The sequence below is a fragment of the Oncorhynchus keta genome, unplaced genomic scaffold (genome assembly GCF_023373465.1).
Source record: "Oncorhynchus keta strain PuntledgeMale-10-30-2019 unplaced genomic scaffold, Oket_V2 Un_scaffold_4369_pilon_pilon, whole genome shotgun sequence".
NCBI lineage: Eukaryota > Metazoa > Chordata > Actinopteri > Salmoniformes > Salmonidae > Oncorhynchus > Oncorhynchus keta.
This window is the reverse complement of record NW_026290943.1, coordinates 136,257-157,500: the sequence shown is the minus strand read 5'-3', so window position 1 is coordinate 157,500 and position 21,244 is coordinate 136,257. Positions and strand designations below refer to the sequence as shown.

Here is a 21,244-nt window from a genome sequence, read left to right as displayed (position 1 = left end):
AATTAGAGCCAATCAAATCATGAGAAAACAAAAGACTTGACACATTGGAAAAAAATCTACCAAAAACAGAGCAAACTAGAATGTTATTTATCCCTAAACAGAGAGGACACAGTGTCGGGATACCTGACCACCGTGACTGACCCAAACTTAAGGAAAGCTTTGTACACTCAGTAGGCAGACCTCTCAAGAGAAGACAGACCTCTCAAGAGAAGACAGACCTCTCAAGAGAAGGCAGACCTCTCAAGAGAAGGCAGACCTCTCAAGAGAAGACAGACCTCTCAAGAGAAGACAGACCTCTCAAGAGAAGGCAGACCTCTCAAGAGAAGGCAGACCTCTCAAGAGAAGGCAGACCTCTCAAGAGAAGACAGACCTCTCAAGAGAAGGCAGACCTCTCAAGAGAAGGCAGACCTCTCAAGAGAAGACAGACCTCTCAAGAGAAGGCAGACCTCTCAAGAGAAGACAGACCTCTCAAGAGAAGACAGACCTCTCAAGAGAAGACAGACCTCTCAAGAGAAGGCAGACCTCTCAAGAGAAGACAGGCTATGTGCTCACTGCCCACAAAATGAGGTGGAAACTGAGCTGCACTTCCTAACCTCCTGCCCAATGTATGACCATATTAGAGAGACATATTTCCCTCAGATTACACAGATCCACAAAGAATTAGAAAACAAACCAAACATTGGTAAAAAAAACTCCCATATCTACTGGGTGAAATACCACAGTGTGACATCACAGCAGCGAGACCGCCCGTTGCCATGACAAAAGGGAAACCAGTGGAACACAAACAACATAGTTATTAACAACAATATGTATATGTTTATTTATCTTCCCCCACTATTCATACTACTACTACTATTTACACGTTGCTAAAATTATTGACATGTCTATATACAGTGCCTTGCGAAAGTATTCGGCCCCCTTGAACTTTGCGACCTTTTGTCACATTTCAGGCTTCAAACATAAAGATATAAAACTGTATTTTTTTTGTGAAGAATCAACAACAAGTGGGACACAATCATGAAGTGGAACGACATTTATTGGATATTTCAAACTTTTTTAACAAATCAAAAACTGAAAAATTGGGCGTGCAAAATTATTCAGCCCCCTTAAGTTAATACTTTGTAGCGCCACCTTTTGCTGCGATTACAGCTGTAAGTCGCTTGGGGTATGTCTCTATCAGTTTTGCACATCGAGAGACTGACATTTTTCCCATTCCTCCTTGCAAAACAGCTCGAGCTCAGTGAGGTTGGATGGAGAGCATTTGTGAACAGCAGTTTTCAGTTCTTTCCACAGATTCTCGATTGGATTCAGGTCTGGACTTTGACTTGGCCATTCTAACACCTGGATATGTTTATTTTTGAACCATTCCATTGTAGATTTTGCTTTATGTTTTGGATCATTGTCTTGTTGGAAGACAAATCTCCGTCCCAGTCTCAGGTCTTTTGCAGACTCCATCAGGTTTTCTTCCAGAATGGTCCTGTATTTGGCTCCATCCATCTTCCCATCAATTTTAACCATCTTCCCTGTCCCTGCTGAAGAAAAGCAGGCCCAAACCATGATGCTGCCACCACCATGTTTGACAGTGGGGATGGTGTGTTCAGGGTGATGAGCTGTGTTGCTTTTACGCCAAACATAACGTTTTGCATTGTTGCCAAAAAGTTCAATTTTGGTTTCATCTGACCAGAGCACCTTCTTCCACATGTTTGGTGTGTCTCCCAGGTGGCTTGTGGCAAACTTTAAATGACACTTTTTATGGATATCTTTAAGAAATGGCTTTCTTCTTGCCACTCTTCCATAAAGGCCAGATTTGTGCAATATACGACTGATTGTTGTCCTATAGACAGAGTCTCCCACCTCAGCTGTAGATCTCTGCAGTTCATCCAGAGTGATCATGGGCCTCTTGGCTGCATCTCTGATCAGTATTCTCCTTGTATGAGCTGAAAGTTTAGAGGGACGGCCAGGTCTTGGTAGATTTGCAGTGGTCTGATACTCCTTCCATTTCAATATTATCGCTTGCACAGTGCTCCTTGGGATGTTTAAAGCTTGGGAAATCTTTTTGTATCCAAATCCGGCTTTAAACTTCTTCACAACAGTATCTCGGACCTGCCTGGTGTGTTCCTTGTTCTTCATGATGCTCTCTGCGCTTTTAACGGACCTCTGAGACTATCACAGTGCAGGTGCATTGATACGGAGACTTGATTACACACAGGTGGATTGTATTTATCATCATTAGTCATTTAGGTCAACATTGGATCATTCAGAGATCCTCACTGAACTTCTGGAGAGAGTTTGCTGCACTGAAAGTAAAGGGGCTGAATAATTTTGCACGCCCAATTTTTCAGTTTTTGATTTGTTAAAAAAGTTTGAAATATCCAATAAATGTCGTTCCACTTCATGATTGTGTCCCACTTGTTGTTGATTCTTCACAAAAAAATACAGTTTTATATATTTATGTTTGAAGCCTGAAATGTGGCAAAAGGTCGCAAAGTTCAAGGGGGCCGAATATATTATATTTTTCCTTTTTAAGTGCAATATTTATTTTTAAATTCTAATAGTTTGTTGTTAATGTTGTTTTGTGTCTTTTCACTTTTGTTAATTGTTTATTTCATTTTCTTTGGAAATATAAACACATGTTTTCCATGCCAATAAAGGCCCACTGAGTTGAGAGGAGCCCCACTGAGTTGAGAGGAGGCCCACTGAATTGAGAGGAGGCCCACTGAATTGAGAGGAGGCCCACTGAATTGAGAGGAGGCCCACTGAATTGAGAGGAGGCCCACTGAATTGAGACGAGGCCCACTGAATTGAGAGGAGGCCCACTGAATTGAGAGGAGGCCCACTGAATTGAGAGGAGGCCCACTGAATTGAGAGGAGGCCCACTGAATTGAGAGGAGTCCCACTGATTTGAGAGGAGGCCCACTGAGTTGAGAGGAGGCCCACTGAGTTGAGAGGAGGCCCACTGAGTTGAGAGGAGGCCCACTGAATTGAGAGGAGGCCCACTGAGTTGAGAGGAGGCCCACTGAATTGAGAGGAGGCCCACTGAATTGAGAGGAGGCCCACTGAGTTGAGAGGAGGCCCACTGAGTTGAGAGGAGGCCCACTGAATTGAGAGGAGGCCCACTGAATTGAGACGAGGCCCACTGAATTGAGAGGAGGCCCACTGAATTGAGAGGAGTCCCACTGATTTGAGAGGAGGCCCACTGAGTTGAGAGGAGTCCCACTGAATTGAGAGGAGGCCCACTGAATTGAGAGGAGGCCCACTGAATTGAGACGAGGCCCACTGAATTGAGAGGAGGCCCACTGAATTGAGAGGAGGCCCACTGAATTGAGACGAGGCCCACTGAATTGAGACGAGGCCCACTGAATTGAGAGGAGGCCCACTGAATTGAGACGAGGCCCACTGAATTGAGAGGAGGCCCACTGAATTGAGACGAGGCCCACTGAATTGAGAGGAGGCCCACTGAATTGAGAGGAGAGTACACAGTCATTAGCCCTCTCTGGGCTCGATTACCTGGAGCATCCAGGGGGACATCTAGGGGGGGGAGAGAGGGACATGTTACAACCAGCAGGGTATAAACCTTCCTCAGGTCTCCGTCTCTAACTCCTGCAGCAGACACCGGTCCTTCCAGACAGTCCTGGAACACAATGTCTATCTAAATAGATCTACCGTCAATACTATCTAGACTCTGGACCGCTAAGTTGTTTAGACTCATAACAGTCAATACTATCTAAAGTCTGGACCGTTAAGTTGTTTAGACTCATAACAGTCAATACTATCTAGAGTCTGGACTCTGGACCGTTAAGTTGTTTAGACTCATCACAGTCAATACTATCTAGAGTCTGGATTCTGGACCACTAAGTTGTTTAGACTCATAACAGTCAATACTATCTAGAGTCTGGACTCTGGACCACTAAGTTGTTTAGACTCATAACAGTCAATACTATCTAGAGTCTGGACTCTGGACCGTTAAGTTGTTTAGACTCATAACAGTCAATACTATCTAGAGTCTGGACTGCTAAGTTGTTTAGACTCATAACAGTCAATACTATCTAGAGTCTGGACTCTGGACCACTAAGTTGTTTAGACTCATAACAGTCAATACTATCTAGAGTCTGGACTGCTAAGTTGTTTAGACTCATAACAGTCAATACTATCTAGAGTCTGGACTCTGGACCACTAAGTTGTTTAGACTCATAACAGTCAATACTATCTAGAGTCTGGACTGCTAAGTTGTTTAGACTCATAACAGTCAATACTATCTAGAGTCTGGACTCTGGATCACTAAGTTGTTTAGACTCATAACAGTCAATACTATCTAGAGTCTGGACTCTGGACCGTTAAGTTGTTTAGACTCATAACAGACAATACCATCTAGAGTCTGGACTCTGGACCACTAAGTTGTTTAGGATCATAATGTCAATTAATACCCTCGCAGTTGATGTTTGGTAGTTGGTGTTTGGCAGTTGGTGTTTGGTAGTTGGTGTTTGGCAGTTGGTGTTTGGCAGTTGGTGTTTGGCAGTTGGTGTTTGGTAGTTGGTGTTTGGCAGTTAGTGTTTGGCAGTTAGTGTTTGGCAGTTGGTGTTTGGCAGTTGGTGTTTGGTAGTTGGTGTTTCGTAGTTAGTGTTTGGCAGTTGGTGTTTGGCAGTTGGTGTTTGGTAGTTGGTGTTTGGCAGTTGGTGTTTGGTAGTTGGTGTTTGGTAGTTAGTGTTTGGTAGTTGGTGTTTGGCAGTTGTTGTTTGGTAGTTGGTGTTTGGTAGTTGGTGTTTCGTAGTTAGTGTTTGGTAGTTGGTGTTTGGCAGTTGGTGTTTGGTAGTTGGTGTTTCGTAGTTAGTGTTTGGCAGTTGGTGTTTGGCAGTTGGTGTTTGGTAGTTGGTGTTTGGCAGTTGGTGTTTGGTAGTTGGTGTTTGGTAGTTAGTGTTTGGTAGTTGGTGTTTGGCAGTTGTTGTTTGGTAGTTGGTGTTTGGTAGTTGGTGTTTCGTAGTTAGTGTTTGGTAGTTGGTGTTTGGCAGTTAGTGTTTGGTAGTTGGTGTTTGGTAGTAGTGTTTGGCAGTTGGTGTTTGGTAGTTGGTGTTTGGTAGTTGGTGTTTGGTAGTTGGTGTTTGGTAGTTAGTGTTTGGTAGTTGGTGTTTCGTAGTTAGTGTTTGGTAGTTGGTGTTTGGTAGTTAGTGTTTCGTAGTTGGTGTTTGGTAGTTGGTGTTTGGTAGTTGGTGTTTGGTAGTTGGTGTTTGGTAGTTAGTGTTTGGTAGTTGGTGTTTCGTAGTTAGTGTTTGGTAGTTGGTGTTTGGTAGTTAGTGTTTGGTAGTTGGTGTTTGGCAGTTAGTGTTTGGCAGTTGGTGTTTGGTAGTTGGTGTTTGGTAGTTGGTGTTTGGTAGTTAGTGTTTGGTAGTTTGTGTTTGGCAGTTAGTGTTTGGCAGTTGGTGTTTGGTAGTTGGTGTTTGGTAGTTAGTGTTTGGTAGTTAGTGTTTGGTAGTTAGTGTTTGGCAGTTGGTGTTTGGTAGTTAGTGTTTGATAGTTGGTGTTTGGCAGTTGGTGTTTGATGGTTTGTATTCTTACGTTCTTCATCTTGAAGGACTCTTCCTCCAGTCTCTCTACTGCCAGGATATTCTCTATAGGGATTCTGCAGAGAGCGCCCTCACCTGGAGAAAACAAGGTACTGCATCAGACACCAGAACAAACAGCTGTGTGTGTGTGTGCGTGTGCGTGTGTGTGTGTGTATTGGGTGGTTTTCTCCCATTGCAGCCTAGCTTTGATTCCTGTTCACAAAGTTAATCATCAACACAATGAATCAACACACTGACTCTGTCTTTGGCCGTAATATAGAGGCGTCACTACAGACCCAGGGCTCGATCCCGGTCTGTATCACAACCGGCCGTGATCGGGAGTTCCATAGGGCGGCGCACATTTGGCCCAGTGTCGTCCGGGTTAGGGAAGGGGAGGGGAGGGGGGGGGTTTACAAGTAGGCCATCATTGTAAATAAGAATTTGTTCGTAACTGACTTGATTAGTTAAATAAAGGTTAAATAAAATAGAGGATGTTGTTCCTACTGTGACCGTTAGAACCCACAACCAGATGGCAGCGCAAACCACCGCATTTAACCACGGTGAGGAACATGGACGAGTACAAACACACAATCAAACAGGCAAAGATATATTATAGGGTCAAAGTGGAGTCGCAATTGTCAGGGACTCCAGAAAGTCCTGGATTATAGAGGAAAAACGAGCCAAGTCGCGGACACAGACGCCTCACCGCCAGACAAGCTGAACACCTTTATCACCCCCTTCGAGGAAAACAACTCACAGCCACCGACGTGGGCCCCCGCTGTCCACGAGGACCGAATCAAATCAAATCAAATGTTATTTTTAGGCTCCAGATCTCTGTAGCCGACGTGAGTAGGACATTCAAGCGTGTTAACCCTCTCAAGGCTGTCGGCCCGGAGGGCATCCCAAGCTACGTTTTCAGAGCATGTGCAGACTAACTGGCTGGAGTTTTACCGACATTTTCAACCACTCCCTATCCCAGTCTGCTGTCCCCACTTGCTTCAAGATGGCCACCATTGTTCCTGTACCCAAGCAAGCTGAACTAAGTGACTATCGCCCTGTAGCACCGACTTCTGTCATCACGAAGCGCTTTGAAAGGCTAGAATCTCCACCACACACGACACGCCTGACCCACTATAATGTCCAACGTTGGCCCGCTCTGCTGGGAGTACACGGGCTGGGCACCCCGACGCTGATGGCTCCAAGTAGAGGTAATTTGGGGAGCGTGCCAACCAGCCGTGCAGGCCACATAAAGGGAGCGCCGTGGCGAGAGACAGACACGGCACAGGGTCTGAGAAGAAGGACCGAACCTCTTGTTTATTTATGGGTTTTCTGACTAGAAAACGTCTCTGTGTTCATCTCTGCAAACTCAACACCCATCGGTTTACCACACAGGGGGGACTAGCCCCAACACCCATCGGTTTACCACACGGGGGGACTAGCCCCAACACCCATCGGTTTACCACACGGGGGGAATAGCCCCAACACCCATCGGTTTACCACACGGGGGGAATAGCCCCAACACCCATCGGTTTACCACACGGGGGGACTAGCCCCAACACCCATCGGTTTACCACACGGGGGACTAGCCCCAACACCCATCGGTTTACCACACGGGGGGGACTAGCCCCAACACCCATCGGTTTACCACACAGGGGGACCCAACACCCCCACGGGGGGACTAGCAACACCCATCGGTTTACCACACGGGGGACACCCCATCACCCATCGGTTTACCACACGGGGGACTAGCCCCAACACCCATCGGTTTACCACACAGGGGGAACACCCATAGCCCCCCCAACACCCATCGGTTTACCACACGGGGGGACTAGCCCCAACACCCATCGGTTTACCACACGGGGGGACTAGCCCCAACACCCATCGGTTTACCACACGGGGGGACTAGCCCCAACACCCATCGGTTTACCACACGGGGGGACTAGCCCCAACACCCATCGGTTTACCACACGGGGGGAATAGCCCCAACACCCATCGGTTTACCACACGGGGGGAATAGCCCCAACACCCATCGGTTTACCACACGGGGGGAATAGCCCCAACACCCATCGGTTTACCACACGGGGGGACTAGCCCCAACACCCATCGGTTTACCACACGGGGGGAATAGCCCCAACACCCATCGGTTTACCACACGGGGGAATAGCCCCAACACCCATCGGTTTACCACACGGGGGCCCCAACACCCATCGACTAGCCCCAACACCCATCGGTTTACCACATGGGGGAATAGCCCCAACACCCATCGGTTTACCACACAGGGGGACTAGCCCCAACACCCATCGGTTTACCACACGGGGGGACTAGCCCCAACACCCATCGGTTTACCACACGGGGGCCCCACTAGCCCCAACACCCATCGGTTTACCACACGGGGGAACTAGCCCCAACACCCATCGGTTTACCACACGGGGGAATAGCCCCAACACCCATCGGTTTACCACACGGGGGAATAGCCCCAACACCCATCGGTTTACCACACGGGGGACTAGCCCCAACACCCATCGGTTTACCACACGGGGGAATAGCCCCAACACCCATCGGTTTACCACACGGGGACTAGCCCCAACACCCATCGGTTTACCCCACACAGGGGGACTAGCCCCAACACCCATCGGTTTACCACACGGGGGGGAATAGCCCCAACACCCATCGGTTTACCACACGGGGGGACTAGCCCCAACACCCATCGGTTTACCACACGGGGGAATAGCCCCAACACCCATCGGTTTACCACACGGGGGGAATAGCCCCAACACCCATCGGTTTACCACACGGGGGACTAGCCCCAACACCCATCGGTTTACCACACAGGGGGGGACTAGCCCCAACACCCATCGGTTTACCACACGGGGGGACTAGCCCCAACACCCATCGGTTTACCACACGGGGGGACTAGCCCCAACACCCATCGGTTTACCACACGGGGGGACTAGCCCCAACACCCATCGGTTTACCACACGGGGGGACTAGCCCCAACACCCATCGGTTTACCACACGGGGGGACTAGCCCCAACACCCATCGGTTTACCACACGGGGGGACTAGCCCCAACACCCATCGGTTCACCACACGGGGGACCCCAACACCCATCGCCCCAACACCCATCGGTTTACCACACAGGGACTAGAATAGCCCCAACACCCATCGGTGTTACCACACGGGGGGAATAGCCCCAACACACGGGGGGAATAGCCCCAACACCCATCGGTTTACCACACGGGGGAACTAGCCCCAACACCCATCGGTTTACCACACGGGGGAATAGCCCCAACACCCATCGGTTTACCACACGGGGGAATAGCCCCAACACCCATCGGTTTACCACACGGGGGGACTAGCCCCAACACCCATCGGTTTACACACGGGGGGACTAGCCCCACTAGCCCCAACACCCATCGGTTTACCACATGGGGGAATAGCCCCAACACCCATCGGTTTACCACACAGGGGGGGACTAGCCCCAACACCCATCGGTTTACCACACGGGGGACTAGCCCCAACACCCATCGGTTTACCACACGGGGGGACTAGCCCCAACACCCATCGGTTTACCACACGGGGACTAGCACCAACACCCTTCGGTTTACCACACGGGGGACTAGCCCCAACACCAATCAGTTTACCACACGGGGGGGAATAGCCCCAACACCCATCGGTTTACCACACGGGGGGACTAGCCCCAACACCCATCGGTTTACCACACGGGGGGAATAGCCCCAACACCCATCGGTTTACCACACGGGGGGACTAGCCCCAACACCCATCGGTTTACCACACGGGGGGAATAGCCCCAACACCCATCGGTTTACCACACGGGGGGAATAGCCCCAACACCCATCGGTTTACCACAGGGGGACTAGCCCCAACACCCATCGGTTTACCACACGGGGGAATAGCCCCAACACCCATCGGTTTACCACACGGGGGAATAGCCCCAACACCCATCGGTTTACCACACGGGGGGAATAGCCCCAACACCCATCGGTTTACCACACGGGGGGAATAGCCCCAACACCCATCGGTTTACCACACGGGGGAATAGCCCCAACACCCATCGGTTTACCACACGGGGGAATAGCCCCAACACCCATCGGTTTACCACACGGGGGGAATAGCCCCAACACCCATCGGTTTACCACACGGGGGAATAGCCCCAACACCCATCGGTTTACCACACGGGGGACTAGCCCCAACACCCATCGGTTTACCACACGGGGGAATAGCCCCAACACCCATCGGTTTACCACACGGGGGAATAGCCTCAACACCCATCGGTTTACCACACGGGGGAATAGCCTCAACACCCATCGGTTTACCACACGGGGGACTAGCCCCAACACCCATCGGTTTACCACACGGGGGGAATAGCCATAATACCCATCGGTTTACCACACGGGGGAATAGCCCCAACACCCATCGGTTTACCACACGGGGGTATTTGGACATAGCCCCAACACCCATCGGTTTACCACACGGGGGTATTTGGGACTAGCCCCAACACCCATCGGTTTACCACACGGCGGGTATTTGGGACTAGCCCCAACACCCATCGGTTTACCACACAGGGGTATTTGGGACTAGCCCCAACACCCCATCGGTTTACCACACGGGGGTATTTGGGACTAACCCCAACACCCATCGGTTTACCACACGGGGGGACTAGCCCCAACACCCATCGGTTTACCACACGGGGGGGACTAGCCCCAACACCCATCGGTTCACCACACGGGGGGAATTTTTACATTTACATTTAAATCATTTAGCAGACGCTCTTATCCAGAGCGACTTACAAATTGGTGCATTCACCTTATGACATCCAGTAGAATAGTCACTTTACAATAGTGCATCTAAAACTTAAAGGGGGGTGAGAAGGATTACTCATCCTATCCGATGGGTGTTGGGGAATAGCCCCAACACCCATCGGTTTACCACATGGGGGAATAGCCCCAACACCCATCGGTTTACCACACGGGGGGAATAGCCCCAACACCCATCGGTTTACCACACGGGGGGACTAGCCCCAACACCCATCGGTTTACCACACGGGGGGACTAGCCCCAACACCCATCGGTTTACCACAGGGGGACTAGCCCCAACACCCATCGGTTTACCACAGGGGGGGACTAGCCCCAACACCCATCGGTTTACCACACGGGGGGACTAGCCCCAACACCCATCGGTTTACCACACGGGGGGACTAGCCCCAACACCCATCGGTTTACCACACAGGGGGAATAGCCTCAACACCCATCGGTTTACCACACGGGGGGAATAGCCCCAACACCCATCGGTTTACCACACGGGGGGGAATAGCCCCAACACCCATCGGTTTACCACACGGGGGGGAATAGCCCCAACACCCATCGGTTTACCACACGGGGGAATAGCCCCAACACCCATCGGTTTACCACACGGGGGGAACTAGCCCCAACACCCATCGGTTTACCACACGGGGGGAATAGCCCCAACACCCATCGGTTTACCACACGGGGGGAATAGCCCCAACACCCATCGGTTTACCACACGGGGGTATTTGGGAATAGCCCCAACACCCATCGGTTTACCACACGGGGGGTATTTGGGAATAGCCCCAACACCCATCGGTTTACCCCACGGGGGGTATTTGGGAATAGCCCCAACACCCATCGGTTTACCACACGAGGGTATTTGGACATAGCCCCAACACCTATCGGTTTACCACACGGGGGGTATTTGGGAATAGCCCCAACACCCATCGGTTTACCACAGGGGGGTATTTGGGAATAGCCCCAACACCCATCGGTTTACCACAGGGGGGTATTTGGGAATAGCCCCAACACCCATCGGTTTACCACACGGGGTATTTGGACATAGCCCCAACACCCATCGGTTTACCACACGGCGGGTATTTGGGACTAGCCCCAACACCCATCGGTTTACCACACGGGGGTATTTGGACATAGCCCCAACACCCATCGGTTTACCACACGGCGGGTATTTGGGACTAGCCCCAACACCCATCGGTTTACCACACAGGGGGTATTTGGGACTAGCCCCAACACCCCATCGGTTTATCACAGGGGGTATTTGGGACTAGCCCCAACACCCATCGGTTTACCACACGGGGGTATTTGGGAATAGCCCCAACACCCATCGGTTTACCACACGGGGGGTATTTGGGAATAGCCCCAACACCCATCGGTTTACCACACGGGGGGACTAGCCCCAACACCCATTGGTTTACCACACGGGGGGACTAGCCCCAACACCCATCGGTTTACCACACGGGGGACTAGCCCCAACACCCATCGGTTTACCACACGGGGGACTAGCCCCAACACCCATCGGTTTACCACACGGGGGGACTAGCCCCAACACCCATCGGTTTACCACACGGGGGACTAGCCCCAACACCCATCGGTTTACCACACGGGGGGGAATAGCCCCAACACCCATCGGTTTACCACACGGGGGGAATAGCCCCAACACCCATCGGTTTACCACACGGGGGAATAGCCCCAACACCCATCGGTTTACCACACGGGGGAATAGCCCCAACACCCATCGGTTTACCACACGGGGGGACTAGCCCCAACACCCATCGGTTTACCACACGGGGGGACTAGCCCCAACACCCATCGGTTTACCACACGGGGGGGACTAGCCCCAACACCCATCGGTTTACCACAGGGGGGGACTAGCCCCAACACCCATCGGTTTACCACAGGGGGACTAGCCCCAACACCCATCGGTTTACCACACGGGGGAATAGCCCCAACACCCATCGGTTTACCACACGGGGGACTAGCCCCAACACCCATCGGTTTACCACACGGGGGAATAGCCTCAACACCCATCGGTTTACCACACGGGGGACTAGCCCCAACACCCATCGGTTTACCACACGGGGAATAGCCCCAACACCCATCGGTTTACCACACGGGGGTATTTGGGAATAGCCCCAACACCCATAGGTTTACCACACGGGGGTATTTGGGAATAGCCCCAACACCCATCGGTTTACCCCACGGGGGGTATTTGGGAATAGCCCCAACACCCATCGGTTTACCACACGAGGGTATTTGGACATAGCCCCAACACCTATCGGTTTACCACACGGGGGTATTTGGACATAGCCCCAACACCCATCGGTTTACCACACGGGGGGTATTTGGACATAGCCCCAACACCCATCGGTTTACCACACGGGGGTATTTGGACATAGCCCCAACACCCATCGGTTTACCACACGGGGGTATTTGGACATAGCCCCAACACCCATCGGTTTACCACACGGGGGTATTTGGGACTAGCCCCAACACCCATCGGTTTACCACACGGCGGGTATTTGGGACTAGCCCCAACACCCATCGGTTTACCACACGGGGGTATTTGGACATAGCCCCAACACCCATCGGTTTACCACACGGCGGGTATTTGGGACTAGCCCCAACACCCATCGGTTTACCACACAGGGGTATTTGGGACTAGCCCCAACACCCCATCGGTTTATCACAGGGGGTATTTGGGACTAGCCCCAACACCCATCGGTTTACCACAGGGGGTATTTGGACATAGCCCCAACACCCATCGGTTTACCACACGGGGGGTATTTGGGAATAGCCCCAACACCCATCAGTTTACCACAGGGGGGTATTTGGGAATAGCCCCAACACCCATCGGTTTACCACAGGGGGGTATTTGGGAATAGCCCCAACACCCATCGGTTTACCACACGGGGGTATTTGGGAATAGCCCCAACACCCATCGGTTTACCACACGGGGGTATTTGGGAATAGCCCCAACACCCATCGGTTTACCACACGGGGGTATTTGGGAATAGCCCCAACACCCATCGGTTTACCACACGGGGGTATTTGGGAATAGCCCCAACACCCATCGGTTTACCACACGGGGGGTATTTGGGAATAGCCCCAACACCCATCGGTTTACCACACGGGGGTATTTGGGAATAGCCCCAACACCCATCGGTTTACCACACGGGGGGTATTTGGGAATAGCCCCAACACCCATCGGTTTACCACACGGGGGGTATTTGGGAATAGCCCCAACACCCATCGGTTTACCACACACCCATGGTAAACCGATGGGTGTTGGGGCTATTCCCAAATACCCCGTGTGGTAAACCGATGGGTGTTGGGGCTATTCCCAAATACCCCATCGGTTTACCACACGGGGGGTATTTGGGAATAGCCCCAACACCCATCGGTTTACCACACGGGGGGTATTTGGGAATAGCCCCAACACCCATCGGTTTACCACACGGGGGGTATTTGGGAATAGCCCCAACACCCATCGGTTTACCACACGGTTTACTACACCTCTATAACACATAGTGGATACCATCTAACTACACCTCTATAACACATAGTGGATACCATCTAACTACACCTCTATAACACATAGTGGATACCATCTAACTACACCTCTATAACACCATCTAACTACACCTCTATAACACACAGTGGATACCATCTAACTACACCTCTATAACACACGGTGGATACCATCTAACTACACCTCTATAACACATAGTGGATACCATCTAACTACACCTCTATAACACATAGTGGATACCATATTGACTACACCTCTATAACACACAGTGGATACCATCTAACTACACCTCTATAACACATAGTGGATACCATCTAACTACACCTCTATAACACACGGTGGATACCATCTAACTACATCTCTATAACACATAGTGGATACCATCTAACTACACCTCTATAACACACAGTGGATACCATCTAACTACACCTCTATAACACACGGTGGATACCATCTAACTACACCTCTATAACACACAGTGGATACCATCTAACTACACCTCTATAACACACGGTGGATACCATCTAACTACACCTCTATAACACACAGTGGATACCATCTAACTACACCTCTATAACACACAGTGGATACCATCTAACTACACCTCTATAACACACAGTGGATACCATCTAACTACACCTCTATAACACACGGTGGATACCATCTAACTACATCTCTATAACACATAGTGGATACCATCTAACTACACCTCTATAACACACAGTGGATACCATCTAACTACACCTCTATAACACATAGTGGATACCATCTAACTACACCTCTATAACACACAGTGGATACCATCTAACTACACCTCTATAACACACAGTGGATACCATCTAACTACACCTCTATAACACACAGTGGATACCATCTAACTACACCTCTATAACACACGGTGGATACCATCTAACGAGATCTTGAGCACACAGACAGACCAGACGTAGAACCAGGCCTGACAACCCGTAGAAGAGCCCCCACAAACCTCCAGCCGTTACCTTTGGTTTTGTGGTAGGTAAACTCATGGTTAGTGAGGCGAAACCACCTCTTCTTGAAGTTCTTCATCCCAAAACGGTTCCTCCCCTGGGCTCGCTTGATCATGAACCTGGAGAGAAGAAGAAATGAGTGATTGACTGGAGGAGGAAGCGAACGCCAGGAGACATCATCAGACAGAGAGGTCTTCAGAGAAACACACGAGGTGAAGGACAGGCAGTCGTGAGTCTGGGGTCTGATCCAATACTACTGTAGAGATACCAGGTTATATAGGTTCAGTAGTGGGTCTGGGGTCTGATCCAATACTACTGTAGAGATACCAGGTTATATAGGTTCAGTAGTGGGTCTGGGGTCTGATCCAATACTACTGTAGAGATACCAGGTTATATAGGTTCAGTAGTGGGTCTGGGGTCTGATCCAATACTACTGTAGAGATACCAGGTTATATAGGTCCAGTAGTGGGTCTGGGGTCTGATCCAATACTACTGTAGAGATACCAGGTTATATAGGTTCAGTAGTGGGTCTGGGGTCTGATCCAATACTACTGTAGAGATACCAGGTTATATAGGTTCAGTAGTGGGTCTGGGGTCTGATCCAATACTACTGTAGAGATACCAGGTTATATAGGTTCAGTAGTGAGTCTGGGGTCTGATCCAATACTACTGTAGAGATACCAGGTTATATAGGTTCAGTAGTGGGTCTGGGGTCTGATCCAATACTACTGTAGAGATACCAGGTTATATAGGTTCAGTAGTGGGTCTGGGGTCTGATCCAATACTACTGTAGAGATACCAGGTTATATAGGTCCAGTAGTGAGTCTGGGGTCTGATCCAATACTACTGTAGAGATACCAGGTTATATAGGTTCAGTAGTGGGTCTGGGGTCTGATCCAATACTACTGTAGAGATACCAGGTTATATAGGTTCAGTAGTGGGTCTGGGGTCTGATCCAATACTACTGTAGAGATACCAGGTTATATAGGTTCAGTAGTGAGTCTGGGGTCTGATCCAATACTACTGTAGAGATACCAGGTTATATAGGTTCAGTAGTGGGTCTGGGGTCTGATCCAATACTACTGTAGAGATACCAGGTTATATAGGTTCAGTAGTGAGTCTGGGGTCTGATCCAATACTACTGTAGAGATACCAGGTTATATAGGTTCAGTAGTGGGTCTGGGGTCTGATCCAATACTACTGTAGAGATACCAGGTTATATAGGTTCAGTAGTGGGTCTGGGGTCTGATCCAATACCACTGTAGAGATACCAGGTTATATAGGTTCAGTAGTGGGTCTGGGGTCTGATCCAATACTACTGTAGAGATACCAGGTTATATAGGTTCAGTAGTGAGTCTGGGGTCTGATCCAATACTACTGTAGAGATACCAGGTTATATAGGTTCAGTAGTGGGTCTGGGGTCTGATCCAATACTACTGTAGAGGTACCAGGTTATATAGGTTCAGTAGTGAGTCTGGGGTCTGATCCAATACTACTGTAGAGATACCAGGTTATATAGGTTCAGTAGTGGGTCTGGGGTCTGATCCAATACTACTGTAGAGATACCAGGTTATATAGGTTCAGTAGTGAGTCTGGGGTCTGATCCAATACTACTGTAGAGATACCAGGTTATATAGGTTCAGTAGTGGGTCTGGGGTCTGATCCAATACTACTGTAGAGATACCAGGTTATATAGGTTCAGTAGTGGGTCTGGGGTCTGATCCAATACTACTGTAGAGATACCAGGTTATATAGGTTCAGTAGTGGGTCTGGGGTCTGATCCAATACTACTGTAGAGATACCAGGTTATATAGGTTCAGTAGTGAGTCTGGGGTCTGATCCAATACTACTGTAGAGATACCAGGTTATATAGGTTCAGTAGTGGGTCTGGGGTCTGATCCAATACTACTGTAGAGATACCAGGTTATATAGGTTCAGTAGTGAGTCTGGGGTCTGATCCAATACTACTGTAGAGATACCAGGTTATATAGGTTCAGTAGTGGGTCTGGGGTCTGGGGTCTGATCCAATACTACTGTAGAGATACCAGGTTATATAGGTTCAGTAGTGGGTCTGGGGTCTGATCCAATACTACTGTAGAGATACCAGGTTATATAGGTTCAGTAGTGAGTCTGGGGTCTGATCCAATACTACTGTAGAGATACCAGGTTATATAGGTTCAGTAGTGAGTCTGGGGTCTGGGGTCTGATCCAATACTACTGTAGAGATACCAGGTTATATAGGTTCAGTAGTGAGTCTGGGGTCTGATCCAATACTACTGTAGAGATACCAGGTTATATAGGTTCAGTAGTGGGTCTGGGGTCTGATCCAATACTACTGTAGAGATACCAGGTTATATAGGTTCAGTAGTGGGTCTGGGGTCTGATCCAATACTACTGTAGAGATACCAGGTTATATAGGTTCAGTAGTGAGTCTGGGGTCTGATCCAATACTACTGTAGAGATACCAGGTTATATAGGTTCAGTAGTGGGTCTGGGGTCTGATCCAATACTACTGTAGAGATACCAGGTTATATAGGTTCAGTAGTGGGTCTGGGGTCTGATCCAATACTACTGTAGAGATACCAGGTTATATAGGTTCAGTAGTGGGTCTGGGGTCTGATCCAATACTACTGTAGATATACCAGGTTATATAGGTTCAGTAGTGAGTCTGGGGTCTGATCCAATACTACTGTAGAGATACCAGGTTATATAGGTCCAGTAGTGACTCTGGGGTCTGATCCAATACTACTGTAGAGATACCAGGTTATATAGGTTCAGTAGTGGGTCTGGGGTCTGATCCAATACTACTGTAGAGATACCAGGTTATATAGGTTCAGTAGTGGGTCTGGGGTCTGATCCAATACTACTGTAGAGATACCAGGTTATATAGGTCCAGTAGTGACTCTGGGGTCTGATCCAATACTACTGTAGAGATACCAGGTTATATAGGTTCAGTAGTGGGTCTGGGGTCTGATCAATACTACTGTAGAGATACCAGGTTATATAGGTTCAGTAGTGGGTCTGGGGTCTGATCCAATACTACTGTAGAGATACCAGGTTATATAGGTTCAGTAGTGGGTCTGGGGTCTGGGGTCTGATCCAATACTACTGTAGAGATACCAGGTTATATAGGTTCAGTAGTGGGTCTGGGGTCTGATCCAATACTACTGTAGAGATACCAGGTTATATAGGTTCAGTAGTGGGTCTGGGGTCTGATCCAATACTACTGTAGAGATACCAGGTTATATAGGTTCAGTAGTGGGTCTGGGGTCTGATCCAATACTACTGTAGAGATACCAGGTTATATAGGTTCAGTAGTGGGTCTGGGGTCTGATCCAATACTACTGTAGAGATACCAGGTTATATAGGTTCAGTAGTGGGTCTGGGGTCTGATCCAATACTACTGTAGATATACCAGGTTATATAGGTTCAGTAGTGAGTCTGGGGTCTGATCCAATACTACTGTAGAGATACCAGGTTATATAGGTCCAGTAGTGACTCTGGGGTCTGATCCAATACTACTGTAGAGATACCAGGTTATATAGGTCCAGTAGTGGGTCTGGGGTCTGATCCAATACTACTGTAGAGATACCAGGTTATATAGGTTCAGTAGTGGGTCTGGGGTCTGATCCAATACTACTGTAGAGATACCAGGTTATATAGGTCCAGTAGTGACTCTGGGGTCTGATCCAATACTACTGTAGAGATACCAGGTTATATAGGTTCAGTAGTGGGTCTGGGGTCTGATCCAATACTACTGTAGAGATACCAGGTTATATAGGTTCAGTAGTGGGTCTGGGGTCTGATCCAATACTACTGTAGAGATACCAGGTTATATAGGTTCAGTAGTGGGTCTGGGGTCTGGGGTCTGATCCAATACTACTGTAGAGATACCAGGTTATATAGGTTCAGTAGTGGGTCTGGGGTCTGATCCAATACTACTGTAGAGATACCAGGTTATATAGGTTCAGTAGTGGGTCTGGGGTCTGATCCAATACTACTGTAGAGATACCAGGTTATATAGGTTCAGTAGTGGGTCTGGGGTCTGATCCAATACTACTGTAGAGATACCAGGTTATATAGGTTCAGTAGTGAGTCTGGGGTCTGATCCAATACTACTGTAGAGATACCAGTTTATATAGGTTCAGTAGTGGGTCTGGGGTCTGATCTGATCAATACCACTGTAGAGATACCAGGTTATATAGGTTCAGTAGTGAGTCTGGGGTCTGATCCAATACCACTGTAGAGATACCAGGTTATATAGGTTCAGTAGTGAGTCTGGGGTCTGATCCAATACTACTGTAGAGATACCAGGTTATATAGGTTCAGTAGTGGGTCTGGGGTCTGATCCAATACTACTGTAGAGATACCAGGTTATATAGGTTCAGTAGTGGGTCTGGGGTCTGATCCAATACTACTGTAGAGATACCAGGTTATATAGGTTCAGTAGTGGGTCTGGGGTCTGATCCAATACTACTGTAGAGATACCAGGTTATATAGGTTCAGTAGTGGGTCTGGGGTCTGGGGTCTGATCCAATACTACTGTAGAGATACCAGGTTATATAGGTTCAGTAGTGAGTCTGGGGTCTGATCCAATACTACTGTAGAGATACCAGGTTATATAGGTTCAGTAGTGGGTCTGGGGTCTGATCCAATACTACTGTAGAGATACCAGGTTATATAGGTTCAGTAGTGGGTCTGGGGTCTGGGGTCTGATCCAATACTACTGTAGAGATACCAGGTTATATAGGTTCAGTAGTGGGTCTGGGGTCTGATCCAATACTACTGTAGAGATACCAGGTTATATAGGTTCAGTAGTGGGTCTGGGGTCTGATCCAATACTACTGTAGAGATACCAGGTTATATAGGTTCAGTAGTGGGTCTGGGGTCTGATCCAATACTACTGTAGAGATACCAGGTTATATAGGTTCAGTAGTGAGTCTGGGGTCTGATCCAATACTACTGTAGAGATACCAGGTTATATAGGTTCAGTAGTGGGTCTGGGGTCTGATCCAATACTACTGTAGAGATACCAGGTTATATAGGTTCAGTAGTGAGTCTGGGGTCTGATCCAATACTACTGTAGAGATACCAGGTTATATAGGTTCAGTAGTGAGTCTGGGGTCTGATCCAATACTACTGTAGAGATACCAGGTTATATAGGTTCAGTAGTGGGTCTGGGGTCTGATCCAATACTACTGTAGAGATACCAGGTTATATAGGTTCAGTAGTGAGTCTGGGGTCTGATCCAATACTACTGTAGAGATACCAGGTTATATAGGTTCAGTAGTGGGTCTGGGGTCTGATCCAATACTACTGTAGAGATATAGGTTCAGTAGTGGGTCTGGGGTCTGATCCAATACTACTGTAGAGATACCAGGTTATATAGGTTCAGTAGTGAGTCTGGGGTCTGATCCAATACTACTGTAGAGATACCAGGTTATATAGGTCCAGTAGTGAGTCTGGGGTCTGATCCAATACTACTGTAGAGATACCAGGTTATATAGGTTCAGTAGTGGGTCTGGGGTCTGATCCAATACTACTGTAGAGATACCAGGTTATATAGGTTCAGTAGTGGGTCTGGGGTCTGGAGCCTGATCCAATACTACTGTAGAGATACCAGGTTATATAGGTTCAGTAGTGGGTCTGGGGTCTGATCCAATACTACTGTAGAGATACCAGGTTATATAGGTTCAGTAGTGAGTCTGGGGTCTGATCCAATACTACTGTAGAGATACCAGGTTATATAGGTTCAGTAGTGAGTCTGGGGTCTGATCCAATACTACTGTAGAGATACCAGGTTATATAGGTTCAGTAGTGAGTCTGGGTCTGATCCAATACTACTGTAGAGATACCAGGTTATATAGGTTCAGTAGTGGGTCTGGGGTCTGATCCAATACTACTGTAGAGATACCAGGTTATATAGGTTCAGTAGTGAGTCTGGGGTCTGATCCAATACTACTGTAGAGATACCAGGTTATATAGGTTCAGTAGTGGGTCTGGGGTCTGATCCAATACTACTGTAGAGATACCAGGTTATATAGGTTCAGTAGTGGGTCTGGGGTCTGATCCAATACTACTGTAGAGATACCAGGTTATATAGGTTCAGTAGTGGGTCTGGGGTCTGATTCAATACTACTGTAGAGATACCAGGTTATATAGGTTCAGTAGTGAGTCTGGGGTCTGATCCAATACTACTGTAGAGATACCAGGTTATATAGGTTCAGTAGTGGGTCTGGGGTCTGATCCAATACTACTGTAGAGATACCAGGTTATATAGGTTCAGTAGTGAGTCTGGGGTCTGATCCAATACTACTGTAGAGATACCAGGTTATATAGGTTCAGTAGTGGGTCTGGGGTCTGA

The 21,244-nt window shown here is 48.7% G+C and overlaps 1 protein-coding gene and 1 long non-coding RNA gene across 4 annotated transcripts in view; both read right to left on the bottom strand.

The window, feature by feature from the left end:
* rasa3 (RAS p21 protein activator 3) overlaps positions 1–21,244 on the bottom strand; it is a 156,429-nt gene that overhangs the window by 9,944 nt on the left and 125,241 nt on the right. For 2 of the 3 annotated variants that reach the window (XM_052516430.1, XM_052516428.1), the window contains exons 18-20: positions 14,893–14,999; positions 5,551–5,633; positions 3,508–3,528 (exon numbers count right to left, since the gene is read on the bottom strand). In XM_052516430.1, coding sequence (XP_052372390.1) covers positions 3,508–3,528; positions 5,551–5,633; positions 14,893–14,999 — 211 coding nt within the window. The remainder of the gene's footprint in view (positions 1–3,507; positions 3,529–5,550; positions 5,634–14,892; positions 15,000–21,244) is intronic. The other variant, XM_052516429.1, reaches the window with a different exon arrangement.
* Positions 13,760–14,875, bottom strand: LOC127928886 (uncharacterized). Its single transcript, XR_008132648.1, has 4 exons — positions 14,674–14,875; positions 14,394–14,533; positions 14,078–14,112; positions 13,760–14,007 (listed from the first exon to the last, which is right to left on the bottom strand). It is a non-coding gene; the product is annotated as an uncharacterized LOC127928886 (long non-coding RNA).